This window comes from Oryza glaberrima, chromosome 9, assembly GCF_000147395.1.
Source record: "Oryza glaberrima chromosome 9, OglaRS2, whole genome shotgun sequence".
Taxonomy (NCBI): domain Eukaryota; kingdom Viridiplantae; phylum Streptophyta; class Magnoliopsida; order Poales; family Poaceae; genus Oryza; species Oryza glaberrima.
In genome coordinates, this window is record NC_068334.1 from 20,743,555 (window position 1) to 20,758,856 (window position 15,302).

General features: G+C 42.3%; 1 protein-coding gene across 1 annotated transcript; it reads left to right on the plus strand.

Annotated features, from left to right (window-relative positions):
- Positions 1-539: 539 nt before the first annotated feature.
- Positions 540-13,472, plus strand: LOC127785140 (protein PIN-LIKES 7-like). Its single transcript, XM_052312561.1, has 11 exons — positions 540-665; positions 10,473-10,747; positions 10,822-10,901; positions 11,237-11,361; positions 11,455-11,579; positions 11,657-11,875; positions 11,953-12,075; positions 12,156-12,256; positions 12,342-12,394; positions 12,467-12,652; positions 13,081-13,472. The coding sequence occupies exons 2-11, from the start codon at positions 10,613-10,615 to the stop codon at positions 13,203-13,205; spliced, it is 1,272 nt and encodes a 423-aa protein (XP_052168521.1). The 5' UTR covers positions 540-665; positions 10,473-10,612; the 3' UTR covers positions 13,206-13,472.
- The last annotated feature ends 1,830 nt before the right edge of the window (positions 13,473-15,302 follow it).

Here is a 15,302-nt window from a genome sequence, read left to right on the forward strand (position 1 = left end):
TAGTATATCATTATTTTCTGTCTTACCTCACATACACAATTTTTGAAAGCCGCGTTGTAGTTGAATTATAAATCTACAGTTCGTTTTCTTTTCTCTTTCCTCTCCGATCTCCTCTATCAAAGCACAAATTTAGTATATCAATTTTTAAGTCTGTTTGTAACAGTTATTGTGCTCATTTTAAACAAGATGACACTGACGACGTCTAGGACAGATGATCACAAGGATGCACCTAAGCTAGGTGTCGATGCATGCGTTCTACTCCCTTCGTAATAAAAAACAATCTAGAATTAGGATAAAACATAATCTAGTATAATGAATTGGGATGAGTTTGTTCAGATTTGTTGTATTAGATTATGTCTATACTAATTTTAGGTTAGGTTTTTTTTATGAAGAGAGTAGTATATTGTTTTCAGCAATTCTATCACCGTGACATAAATCAACAAAGCTTTCATTATTAAGAAAAATTGGTAGGTATAGCTAGCCTATATAAACCGTGTAGTACTCCTAGCTAGTTAGGCGTGGCATCTAGCTAGCTTTCCTTCCCACGACCAGCTACAGACGCAGTAGATCGATCGATCAACCACTCTCCAACTCTCCATTCGTTCTGTTACATACTCATCCTACATCGACAACGTCTCCAGTGCCTGCGCGACATTGATATTCAGGTCAGCTTCTTCATGCAGCTAGCACACACGCACAATTCCTGCTACTTCATGCATCGTTTGTATTTCGTGTACACTAGGTTGTATCTTGAATTTGGGAGAGCTTAATTAGCTGATTAATTGATGCCATGATGGAGAGATCATATATATGATCTGGTGTATGATTCGTCGGAACAGTACGTCTCGAATGGATTAAAGAAACAGATGAACGACTAGCTTCAGCGCTGGCTAATTCTGTGATCTGGCTTCCTCTGCCTGCTTGAATTTGTCTGGAACTGAATATTGCATGGCGTCACGATCGATTTTGTCATTTCGTTTCATGTTTTCCTTAGAGGAAGCCGCGTGCATTTCGTGTGTTTGTCTTCTTCTTCCTTGCTTGCTTCGCTCCGTTGGTTCTTGGTTGTAGTACTCCACTGTGTATAGATCTACAGTAATTTAACCTTTGCTCTCTCGATCGAGTAGCTTCATGCAAATGTGTTTTGGTTTGATGTTTACCTGCCACACTACGGATGCAGTTAGGTTTCTGCTAACTGCTCTTACAGATTTCGGTGTTATATATAATTAGTACTACATTAAAAGGAGAATCATTAATTCTCCTCCTTTCATCAACCCCCCCCCCCCCTCCCTTCATAAAAAATCGAAAGGATAATTGGATCCATGCTACTATAAAAATATGTTTGTTTTTTTTTTTTGCGGGGGAAGGGAGATCTATTACTCAGATAAAGCATCCACATCAACAAGATGTGTAATGAAATTACAGCCCTCATCCGGCCAAAACTTGGACAAAGTTTCAGCACTGGCCTTATTAGCTAGAAAATGACTAATGGAATTCTGAGAACGCTGAATTTTCTTGAGGACAATTTCCCGGTCTCCAGACATCAGAATCCCGATGTCTTTAACAACGTGGGCAACCGCCGACATTTCCTTCCGCGCATCTTGAATCATATTAACAGCCGTCAGGCAATCAGTCTCTACAATTATCGGCAGTAAGGTCCATTGAAGCGCCATATTGAGCCCCTCTTTGCAGGCCAAAAGTTCAGACTCCAGGGGGCTGGTACAACGCTCAATAAAACCACAGGCAGAGAAAATAACCTAGCCGCTGGTATTCCTGAGCACCACACCCACACCTCCTGTGCCTGTTACAGAGTCAAAGGAACCATCAACATTTAGCTTCATCCATCGCTCATGCGGTTTCTCCCACCTGGGTAGAGCCTCTAAACAATCCTGATGAATTTTCAGGCCCTGTCTTGGTCTGCATTGAACCACATGTTTCCCTGTAACGATGTTTGCTTGCGGATATTGTTTGATCTCTAAGAGCGAGGTGATATAGATCTGTAGAAACCTTTGCGATACATCCACTGGAGGTGGCACTTTGTCGTGAACAATCTCATTATGCACAAACCAAATGCGCCATAACAACATAAACAACATAGGTCTTTCCTCTTTTGGTGTTAGCTCAACTTGTTCAAACAGCCAGGAGGATCCTGTAGAATTTCCGACAATGTCGACTGACAAGTTGCCTGAATACAGCAAGGCAAACCATAGTCGCTTTGCATGTGGGCACCTTCCCAGTGCATGGCCAACATCTTCTCTTACAGTACCACAAATGCAACATATTTCTGACTGTTCTAGTTTCCTTCTCTTTTTATTCTCCATAGTGGCTAGGCTGTTTGTAGCAGCTTTCCACATGAAGATTTTAACCTTTTGTGGCACTTCACACTTCCAGATTAAATCCCACATCTTCCTGGACTTGTCATCTGACGAGCTGGAGCTTTCATCCATATTGGCCAGAGACATTGCCAATTTATAAGCACTTCTGACATAGAAACGTCCCATCTTGTCCAGATGCCAAGCCAAAAAATCCTCATCCTACCTCATTGAAGTCCGAATCCTCAATATTTCTTCAGCATCACAGGGAAGGAAAACCCGATTAACTTTCTGAACGTCCCACACACCGTCAGGTCCCAATAGCTCGGACACCCATTTCATCCTGCAATTACCTTTCCTTGCTATTGGCCGTCGAGAATGGTCCCTTGGAATCCAGGGATCACGCCATATGCGAACTGACTGACCATTTCCAACTCTCCATATACAACCTTCTTAATCAATTCCAAACCAAATTAGCCAGGTGAAGCATTCCCACTAAAGCAAGTATCAACAAGAGTTCCATTTGGAAAGTACTTTGCTTTCAACACTCTTGCACACAAACTATCCGGGTTCACAATAAGGCGCTAGGCTTGTCTAGCTAGCAGTGCTTGATTGAACAATTTAAAATCCTTGAATCCCAAGCCTCCATACTGTTTGGCCTTCGTCAAATACTTCCATGCCCTCCAATGTGTTTTCCTTTTTCCCTGTTCCGCACCCCACCAGAAATTCCGAGCCAACTTGTTTAAATCTTCACAAGTCGAGTCCGGTAACTTGAAGATACTCATAACATACACCGGGATAGCTTGTATGACTGCTTTTAGCATGATTTCTTTGCCTCCACTAGAGAGATAGTTTTCTCCCCACATAATTATTCTCTTCCAAATCTTCTCCTGAAGACTTTGGAACTTGCCTTTGTTCATTCTCCCCTCCGGGGTTGGAAAACCCAAATATTTATCTTCGAAACCATTGCCGACGATTTGGAGTGTACTTCTGATTTCAGCATGGACACTAGCGGGAGTAATATCATCAATCAGCATGGAGCACTTTGCTGGATTAATAAACTGGCCAGTTCCTACAGCATAGTCGTCAAGGACTTCTCGAATCACATTAGCCTGGCCATTATCAGCCTTGAAAAAGAGTAGAGTATCATCTGCAAACAGAAGGTGGGAGATTCCAAGCGCTCGCCGACAAACTTGCACCGGGGTGATTGCCCCTTGAAGTACCTTTTCATCCAGCAGGAGTGATAGCCCATCAGCAACAAAAAGAAACAAGAACGGAGAAAGCGGATCACCCTAGCGAAGGCCGCGAGAAGGAGCAAATGTACTCAGTAAGGTTCCATTGAGTTTGAATATCTCACCGAGGTCAAGCACGTCATTATCCAACTGACCCACCGATGAGCGAAACCTAACTTATACATTGATTGCTCCAAAAACGACCAGTCAACCCGATCATACGCTTTAGAGAGATCAAGCTTGTAGGCACAAGCAGCTTTTCCAGGGCTCTCGTTCCTTTGGATGGAATGAAAGCATTCAAAAGCTAACAGGGCATTGTCTGTAATCATCCTTCCTGGCACGAAAGCACTTTGATTCTGAGAAATCAAATCATCCAGGATAGGCCTAAGCCTATTTACTAAGCATTTGGAGACAATCTTGTAAATCACGTTACATAGGCTTATAGGCCTGAACTCTTTCAACTCCATTGGTTGATTAACCTTCGGAATAAGCACAATTGCAGTCTCATTGATACCATCTGGCATGATCCCAGTGTGGAAGAATTCCTTGACAGCCCTAACCACACCACTCTTGATCAGGCCCCAATTTCGTTGGTAGAAGCGAGCCGGAAAACCATTTGGCCCATGCGCCTTAAGTGGACCAATCTGAAACAAAGCATCTGCGATTTCTTCATCAGAGAAATTCCTGCAGAGGGAATCATTCATTTCGGTAGTTACTTTCTGCTGGAACAGCCTTGTGACTCTAGAATGATCAACAGTAGGGTCTGCTGTGAACATATCCTTGAAATAATCCGTGGCAAGATTCTCAAGGTCTTTTGTCGCACTGTAAACAGTGCCATCCGGGCCTCTTAACTTGGAGATTTTATTTTTCTTCGCTCTCCATCTTGCTCTGTTATGAAAAAAGCGAGTATTCCGATCACCCTCTTTCAACCAGCTAATTCGCGAGCGTTGTAACCAAAGCATCTCCTCTCTATACAGCAATTCATTCATATGGTCTGACGCAATGCGAATTTCTCTGCGGTCTGCATCCCTTTCTACTAATTCAGCAAGCTTCTTTCTGGCCTTCTCTAGACATCTACCAACATTTCTGAATTTTGTTCTACTCCAAGTTTGCAAGGCCGACATTACCTTCCTCAAAGCACAATTGATATCACCCAAATGTTGTTTCTCCCCAGCTTCTAGCCATGAATCACCAATCACTTCCGTTGATGCAGGTTCACGTTCCCAACATATTTCATAATGCAGACACTTCTTGCGATTCGCATGAGAAGTATCCCTGGTAAACCTGACAAGAATGGGACAATGATCCGAGCATGGAGAGGTCATATGGACAACCTGTGAATTGCTAAAAATATCTCGCCAACTGTTATCTGCTAGTGCCCGATCCAGACGCACTTTCACATTGTTTCTACCCTCCCTTCTGTTGTCATAGGTATAAGGAACCCCTGAAAAGCCCAGATCGAATAATTCACAAGTGCTTAGGACATCCCTAAAAGCATGCATTTGGGATTCACTTCTGCGTTTCTCAGAAAAGTGCTCAAACTGCCATAATGTTTCATTGAAGTCACCTATAACCAACCAGGGAAGAGAGGAAGTTTGCTTTAAATCTTTGATTGCAGACCACATATACTGCATATTTTCAACTCTCGGTTCACCATAAACAAAGGTAGCATGCCACAAAGGATCATCTGGAGACAAACACACGTACGCATCAATATATCTGTCATTTAGAGATTTAATATCCATATAAACAGACTCGTGCCAAAACAAAGCAAGACCACCACTCATACCCACACTATTAACCCCCACAAAACCTTTTAGGCCTAGTCTATTTCGGAGCCAACTTAATCTTTCCACTTTCTGTTTAGTCTCACTAAGGAAAACGATATGGGAACCTGCCTCCTTCACCAAGGCACAGATATCACGAACTGTCATAGCGTTCCCGATACCACGGCAGTTCCAAGCTAGACAACTCATTGCTCCTGACGGGATCCTAAAGCAGATCCCGTCAGTTTACCAGCGGCCCCCTGGCTGGTTGCCTCCAAATTGTCCACCTCCTGCTCTCCATCCACCCTCCTAGACCTCTTCAGTGCCCTGGTTAGCTTCCTTGAGTCCATCTGCGCTGTAGTATCATCAGCCATTGCTTGTTGGTACTCTAACAAAGCTTGCTTGACTCTTCCCGGCTTCACGTCACCAGTTTGTTCCTGTACTCTTTTCCGGTTCCTAGCACTAAACTCATCCGATGAGACTTCCCCAAAAGAAGCTTGCTGGTGCAGATTAGCAATAGCCGGGATCATCTCAGAGTTTGGAGTTGCTTCCTTTGCCGACCCCTGCACAATACGGTTTTCTTCTCCTTCCATTTGCATGCGTTGTGCCTGCTGAGCTAATTGTTCATCTATCTTGCCGTCTCCCTCCATCTCCTCAGCCTCAAAGTTGTCACGAGCATCCACCCTAGGCGGAACTGCTTCATCCTACTGCTCACCTTATTTCTGCCGAGAAGTTGATGAACTTGCACTGCCAGCACCTCTGAAGACAAGGTTCCGAGCAACACCTGAGGAGGAGAACGCTTTCACTTTGCTAACTTTCCGCTCGAAAGGTTTCATCGGAGAGCAATGCAATTCTGCTGAAAACCTGAAAGGCCGGTCTTCATTAGCAACTCTTCTCCCACAGTCCTTATCAAAATGCCCCAAATAACCACATATGAAACATAAGTGTGGGACTCGTTCATAACAGAGATCAAACTTCCTAATCTCCTCTTTGCCTTGCACCAGGATCTTGATTGCAATCTTCTCTTTTAGAGGACGTTTAACAGGGAGATCCACCCGGATACGAAAGAAATCGTGCTTGTTTCTGCCATCATCACCAACATCCACTTCACGAACTTTACCTAGTCTGCTACCATACAATTCTCCTCTCTGTTTCGTCATCAGAGCCAATGGAAGGTCATAAATCCTGACCCAGATAGGAACTGATTCTAGGGGCACTTTCGATGGGCAAGTAATACCATCAAATTTAGCCACTAGGAGAGCATCACCACGATGGATCCATGGTCCTCCCTGAAGAACAAACTTATAATCACCCTCAGAGCTAAAAGTTATGATGAACATATTCTCTCGCAGGGATTTGTAGCTCATATCTGCACGCAGCTACCAAGCACGACGCATATCATCGAAGAGGGCTTGATGGTTGGGCAATCTCATCGAGTAGAATCTTGCTAGGATAGTCCATTGGCTTGCAATTTGCACCTCCTCCTCCTCCTCGAGGCTTACTTCAATAATATCCTCTTCTTCCTCATCAATCTCCCCTTCTGTAAAGGCCGCAGGGCCTTGGGAAGAGCTAGTGCCCATATCCTCAGTCATCACCACTTTATCATCCTTCTTCTGGCTCCCGGACATCGCCTTCAGATTGGCATCCGGCACACTGTGTCCATCACCCCCTTCTCCTGAATCGCTAGCTTGATCATCCCGCCATCCGTCAGCTTCGGGTGGGCAATCATCTCACCGATGATCCCTTTATCACCCCCACTGGCGTTGGCAGCCATGAAACACCTTGCGATCAAGTGTCGACAGAACTCTAGATTGGAACTTGAGGAATATGAGGACCAAGGAACGGAACTATGTTGGATAATCCTCCAGAGACCCCCCCCCCCCCCTCTTTATAGTAGATATCGACCAAGATCGGATCTGACTTCATCTTTGTTCTCATAGTCTGGATAGGATTATACTTCCCTTTCAGTCCCCAATCCATCCGAATACGGATTGCATCCAAATTATCTCGTATACCTAAAGCAAACATCTCCTTTACCAATTGTGTGTTACCTTTGAATGTGCAGAGATGTAGCCTAGAGTGGGGGTGAATAGGCTTTCCTGAAATTTTCTCAACAATCGCAGCGGTTAAATTGACAGGGCCCGGAACCTCCTGGTGATGAACACCGGAACTTCCGGGCAGGATGAGTAGCCCGGAACTTCCAGAGTTCTTGAGCCAGGAACTTCCGGGCAACAGAGAAAAGCGAAATTAGGGGAAGTAAAACAGGTCCTAGCTAGAGAAGATCAGGCACAGAGTTGCACAAGATGTAGATCTCAAGATACCAGCAGATTCAAACACAGATCATGCACAAGAGAGACAAAGGCGATTTTTTCCCGAAGTTCGGATCACACGGATCCTACTCTCCATTGAGGTGCTCAAAGAGCCGGGTCTCGATTAACCCCTTGCCTCACTTATGCAAAGATCCCAGAAGAAGTCCACAGCCTTCAACTCAACACTTCTAGGTCATTTTCTAGAATTGAGTGACCACCAAGATCCAACTCACAATTCCTTCTAGAAAAGACCACAAGTGCAAGTTGCTCTACCTAGGACAACCTATGAAAACTCAGCACAAGAATCTTTACTCACTTATCTCGTTTCCTTGCGGAGGTGAGGAAAACCTTCACAAACTTTCCCGGGACATCCACAAGATCTTTGGAAGCTCACGGGCGACACCTAACCGTCTAGGAGAAGATCTCCAAGAGTAATAAGCCCAAGTGACAGCCCACAAGATATCCAAAGTGCTCAATCAAACCTAATCTTCAAGCCATCTCCAAAACACTTCTACACTCTAATCTAATCTCTCAATCTCACAAGATAGGCTCTAGATTTGAGTGAAGGAAGCAAAGGAAGCTTGGGAGTGGCTAGAAAACCCTAGAACATGAAAGAGCTGAAGTGGAATTGCCAAAGGGTGACCTGGGGACGAAATCCATATATATAACAGCTAGGTGACGTCATCTAGCCGTTACTCACAAGTTTGAACTGGAAACCTGCCAGGAGGTTCCGGGCAAAAGTGCCAGGAACTTCCGGGCAGTACTTAGGAAAAATCTAGCTAAACTTCGGTGCCCGAAAGTTCCGGCCAGAACCTCCGGGTAGCCCTCTCTGTCCCGGGGAGAAAATAAACTTTGGTGTCCGGAGGTTCTGGCCAGAACCTCCGGGTAGGCCTCTCTGTCCCGGGGAAAATCATTTCCAAAAATGATTCCAAAAACCTTTAGACTCATGGATATGACTAAAAGCACTTTGTATACCCTGGAACCACACTTGAAACCCCTCTTAATAGTACGGTTTTTCCTAAACTCAATTTCGAAAGTGAAAAACCTAGTCTAATCACCTTCGATGTTTTTCGCACTTAGGAACATTCAAATTAGGGGGTCTCCTTACATTCTTAGCCATCACAACTTGCTTTGGGACTAAACTCCTGTGAATAAACTTGATAAACACGTTAGTCCCCTTTAACCACCTTGTCATTAATCACCAAAACCCACTAGGGGGTTTAAGTGCATCTTCAACCTTGACTCCGCCAGGAAACCTTCATCTGCCGATGGTAATCTGACCAGGACTCCTGATCTACCATCATTGCCTGAACGATATCGATCCTTCCAAGACCAACACAGAACGCAGGAGGAAATCCTGCCCCCAGCAACAACAGATCGGAGACGAACTCCATCCAGACCTATCTCACTACATGGGAGACAGCCGCCGCCCCCCAGTCGCCCGGGAGTCACCCCTGCCCAAACCCTAAAAACATCTTACTGTTGATAGTAAGCCTAAACTTAACACTATAAAAATATGTTGATTCAGATAAATACCACTATAACTCATTTATTCATAGTCATGCTATAAAAAATTTACGGAACTAAAATTATGCCACCGCCGTCACGTTTTTCATCAACCTCCTTTCTTTTCCATCTTTTTTCTTATCTGCACGTAATGCCCACCCGTCAGATTGATCTTCTTTCTTCATTTCCCACCTGATCTTACATCCTGACACTGCTACAGCAGCAGGCAAAAACAAAAGGAAGGAAAAAAACAAAACTCTTGCTACCAATAATATACGGCAAAACGGTTTCGTTTTTTTATCCCATGGAATGGAATGGCATGGGTAATTTGCTCGTATAATTAATTCAAAGTTGTCTTGCGACAGTAACCTTCTTTCCCATGCTTTGTTTCCTTCCATTTTGTTAAAAAAAAACAATTTTTGAAATTTTTTTTGCCTGGCCGGTTGAAGGAATTAGCCGGTCAAAGCTTACGGTTACAACAACGCTGCCTATTAACATTAATTGTTCTTATAAATCTGCAAATTTGATAAATGATGTGTTTAGTTCCCTTCAAACTTACGAAAATTTCGTCACATCAAATGTTTGGGCACATGCATGGAGCATTAAATATGGATAAAAAAACCAATTACATAGTTCGCATATAAATTGCGAGACAAATCTTTTGAGCCTAATTACGCTATAATTTGACAATGTGATGCTACAATAAACATTTGCTAATAACGGATTAATTAGGCTTAATAAATTCGTCTCGCAGTTTACAGGCGAAATCTGTAATTTGTTTTGTTATTAGTCTACGTTTAATATTTTAAATGTGCGTCCGTATACGTCAAAAAAAAATTTGGAGAAACAACACTGCCAAAGTACTCTTAAGAAAGTTCCTGTTAAACATATTTTTGCTGTATACATATTGAATTCTTCGGCAGCCTTTATTAGAGGCTACGTACGTACTCATGAAAGAAGTACAAATTAAAGAAACTACTACTACAGTTTAGTTTTTAGTTCGATATATGCGCCATCAGTGGGCAAAAGTTAAGGGTTGTCTTTGTTATTCAAGCAGTCAAGGTCCATCTTCTAGTTTTGCTTAAATAGATCTTGTGCCCGGCAGCATTGACTTGCTCATTACTACTGAACTAGCTATGCTCGTGCTTCACAACTGGTGTTGACGAAAAACAGTTGAAACAATAATGTGTAGTTGCCATGGTCACATGCCAAAAAGTAGTAGGATTTTTTTTCCATGAATAAAAGTATCCAACTGCATTCATTCCTCAAGTACAGTTTACTGTTAGCTAATGCGTGTGTGACTCTGTCATCTAAACGCTTGAATTCGTTGGTCGATTATTATCTTAGCAGGGGGCCGGGCCCGAGCCTGTAAGAACTCGATCAATCGAATCATATCCTCACAGATAATCTGAAGGCATCAGAAAGCAAATCAAGGGATTATCAAGTAGGGCTCCAGAAGAAATTGAGTTTAATCCAGCATTAAAAAAGAGATGGGTTTCTTGGCATTGCTTCTGGTGGCTTCAATGCCAGTCGTCCAGGTGCTACTCATAGGTGTTGTTGGAGCTTTTCTCGCTTCTGGTTACAGCAACATTCTAACTTCAAGTGCTCTAAGCGATATGAACAAGGTGAGCACATAGCCATTCACTGCGAAAAAATTGTATTAATTGTCTCTGGCTGATCTTGTTGAGATTTCTGACAGGTTGTTTTCACCGTCTTCACACCATCTCTCATGTTTGCTAGCCTGGCGAGGACGGTCACGTTTTCTGACGTCATTTCTTGGTGAGTTTCAGTTTATAGATATGCAACAATGCAAGTGCAGTTACTACAAAATCTGCCCAAATTCCATCTCCACATTCTAATAACTGCCAAAATCAACACAATATGTATAGCTCAGCCAGACTTTCTGAATTTTTTGAACCGTAAGCTCTTTCTGAAATTTATAAGGATTCTTGCAGAAGTGAGAAACTCTCTTTCTGAAATAGAAAACAAGCTTTACATATATAGTTTTCTCATTCAGAGCACTGTTTAAATATCTGGGCAGAGAATATATACAATATCCAAATTTTGTTTGCTGGGTAACTCCACAGCACTAACAAAAGAATTCTATCATGTAGGTGGTTTATGCCAATTAACATAGGGATCACATTCATGGCTGGTGGCACTCTAGGCTGGATAGCATGTAGAATCTTGAAACCACCACAACATTTCAGAGGAATGATCATTGCCTTCTGCTCAGCAGGTTAGTTTCCTAGGTGGATTGCATGTTTTTACCCTCATCTTTTTGCTGAATAATCCTAATGTTAGCAGTGTCATCAACTGACAAAAAATGCAGGAAATCTTGGCAACTTGCTCCTGATTGTTGTCCCAGCAGTCTGTGACGAAGATGGCAACCCGTTCGGAAAAGACAGCAGCCACTGCCGATCTCTTGGGCTCTCCTATTCATCATTGTCCATGGCTGTAAGGAACAAAAATATATCATTCACTGAATGATCAGCTGAACAAAAGAACTGACACACACTGTATCTGCACTGCAGCTTGGTGGCTTGTACATATGGACGCATACGTACAGTCTTATGAAGAAGAAGAGAGATCAAATGTATCACCAGCCTAACAGCACTCAGTGCCTTGACGACAGCGATGAAGAACATCATGCTAAGAAATTCAAAGCAAATGGTGAAGCTGCTTACGCCGATGAGGAGGCAACTCTTCCGGTGTCAGCTAAACTGGCTCAACACAACGAAGAGAACCAAATGGTAAGTTGAGTGGTTTGTTCCTCGGAAAAATTAATCTTCAGAGAAAACTTAGTACTATTAACTTGTCTGAAATTCAGGAAGCTCCATTGCTGTCTTGCGAGAGCAAGGTTGCTAAGAAATGCTCGTGGACAACAACAAACCTGAAGGACACCATCCACCACGTTGTCGAGGAGCTGATGGCACCACCAACTCTATCTGCTGTGTGTTCCTGACAAAACCAACCACAATATTTCATCTCATCAACCCAGTCTTGGACTAAATTTGGTTATTCTTGCTTCAGATACTTGGATTTGTTTTTGGGCTAGTTCCATGGTTGAAATCTCTTGTCATCGGTGATGGCGCCCCTCTCAGAGTCATCCAGGACTCCATCCAACTGATGGGGTAAGTTAGTATTTACAGTGTTCTTCTTCATAGAGTATATTTCTGTCTATTTTTCAGTGTTGCCCTTCTTTTGCTTGTCTTGCAGAAATGGCACGATTCCTTGCGTCACCCTCATCCTTGGTGGAAATCTGATAAAAGGTAGGATGTCAATTACTCATGATTCATGAAGCTGTGTGTTTTCTGAACCTTTATCTGAATGTGTTTATGCAGGGCTAAGGAAGTCGGAGCTCAAGCGTACGGTGATCATCGCGATCGTCTGCATCCGCTACGTGATCCTTCCTCTAGTGGGGATTGCAGTAGTTCATGGTGCATACTGGGTCGGATTCTTGCCACACGATCCGCTGTACCGCTACGTGCTGATGATGCAGTTCGCGCTGCCACCTGCAATGACTATTGGTAATCTTTCCCTATAACAGATGTCATTTTCTTCGTACTCTCTGTATTTAAATATATGGTACTGATGATTTTATTTCGTCGATGCTTATGATTTTATTTGGTCTTTAATGTACAATGTTGACCTCTATTTTCTGTTACAATATAACATTTTTTATAGCTAACAAAATTATAATATTGTAAAAGTACTTAGCATGAAGAAAAAAACATACATATATGATTTTTTATGTCTTACACTAAATATTTTGAGAGCTATTGTTATCAAAGTTTTAAAAGTGTAATAACCAAATAAAATCAACAGTATCATATATTTAAATACAACGAGCGTACTTATTTTGCAAGGCAATACCATTTCGTTCTAAAGCATTAGTCTCTGCTTCCAATGAGATCTCCTCTGATCATGCCTCTTGCATGTGTGTGATCTAATACAGGAACCATGGCTCAACTGTTTGATGTTGCCCAAGAAGAATGCTCAGTGATATTTCTGTGGACTTACCTTGTTGCTTCCATTTCTCTCACCACCTGGTCCACGATATTCATGTCCATCCTGTCTTAGGTCAAAGTCGACAAGAACAAAATGCGTCGTGATCTTGGTTAAGTGCAATGATTTAAGCATTTCAGCTAACTCAAAGGGAGTAGGTTGAAGATAATAATACGCCTCTGGAAAAGAGTCGATCCAACTGAGGCTTGTTCGTGTCACCGTTTGCACCACCTGTATAAAAGGAGTTGAGCAGTATAGGCACAACGGTTTTTTTCTATCCCAATCTATTGGTTCATTTAATTGGAATGGTTTTTCATCTCTTAAAGGATATTCATAATTCACTGTTTTCACATGTCATCTAATAGTCATGAAAATATTTTAAATTTTTTTAAGTAAGATCAATATATACATGTATATCACTTTATATACATATAAGTTTATTAAAAAGTTGACCTATACAGATTGAAAAAAAAAAGGTGCACAGCTCCAGCTCTTAACTCTAATTTACCTGGAGCCGGAGTTGTGCCAAACAATCCAGATCCTCCATTTTTGGAAGCGGAGTTGGCAGAGCTGCTCCACAAAAATGTACTACGGGGGTGGAGCTGGGTTTTTTTCTACTCCACAGCTCCACTTCACCTCAAAAGACCCACTACCCTTTAATTTTTTAGTGTATTTACGCAAAAATGCCACTGAATTACTCCTACCCACCTCTCCTCCCGTTCTCTCTCCTTTGCCAACCAATCCTCCCGAGTCACAACCAGCTGCAGCGGGCGGCGGTGGCAGCGTCGGCAGCGGCAGGCACACGACGACATTAGGGCGGCGGGCAGCGAGCGTGGCGACGAGGCGTTGGAGGCGACTGGACGGCGATGGGCGGAGAGCCAAAGACGAGGTGCGGGAAGCGGCCGACGCGCGGCGACGGCGAGCGGGAGGTGGCCAGCCGGCGGTGGACGGCGCGCGCAACGACGACGCGCAACCGACGGCGGGCGGCGCGCCTGGGATTGGGCAGGCCAGCGGCTAGGGTTTCCTTTTTTTTCATTTTTTTTTTCAGATCTAGAGCTGAAAGCTAACCAAACACTTCTCAACGACTCTTCAACTCTAACAGGAGCTAGCTCCCACTGGAGTAGGAGTTTGGAGCTAGGAGTTGGAGTTTGGAGCCCTATCAAATGGGGCTAAAGTGTACATATTCACAAACATATTTTTAATAGATCGAATGCAAATATATGTGTTTTTGAAGTGATATATCATGTATTAATTAATCTTGTCGAATTTACATTGCTATCTATTTTTTTTCATAACTATGTGGATGGCTTGAAAAAACACTCTAAGGGATAAAATGATTTTTTCCTATTTAATTATTTCTACATATTTGTCTGTTAGTATATGCCCGTCTATTGAGAGGTAATAAAACCACCACATTTACTTTGGAGTTCTATAATTCACCATATTAATTAAAGAAAACAATAAATAATACTATTAGATTATGGTTGGCTAGATTATAGCTTTAATTTGGAGATTGATCAACAGTGTTGTATACAACTGTGCATTTTATTGTGGAAAACAAAAACAATAACTGCATTAAAAATGTATTTACGAAAAGAGAAGCAATGGTTGTAGATAAAATACAAATCATATTTTGAACATACAGCTCGACACAGTATTGTAGGAGAAAATCCACTAGCGTGTACGAAACTAGGAAATAGATGCAGTGACCGCAACTTCTTTATGGTAAATACACGTATATAGTATATTGGTTTCGATAAAACTAAAATAGCATAGATATTCCCGACATTTTCTTTTGAGTAAATTTTATTTCACTTTGAGCCATCTTTTAACAGATCTTTCTCTTCAGACCATCCTTTAACGGATGGTTTTGCTTTGGACTAGTTAATCTTGCCTGATACTTTAGAATTCGGACCACCATTAAGGCTGTGTTCGGCAGCATAGTTTCTCAATTCTCTCCCCTCTTATTTTTTCACACGCACGCTTTTCAAACTAATGAATTGCATATTTTTAAAAAAAAATTATATGAAGGTTACTTTAAAAAATTGTATTAATCTATTTTTCAAAAAAAAAAGCTAGAACTTAATTAATTCATGTGCTAAATGAGTTATTCTATTTTACGTGTGCGGTAGATTTGTTCCTAACTGTAAGTAACTAACACTAACGTAACCT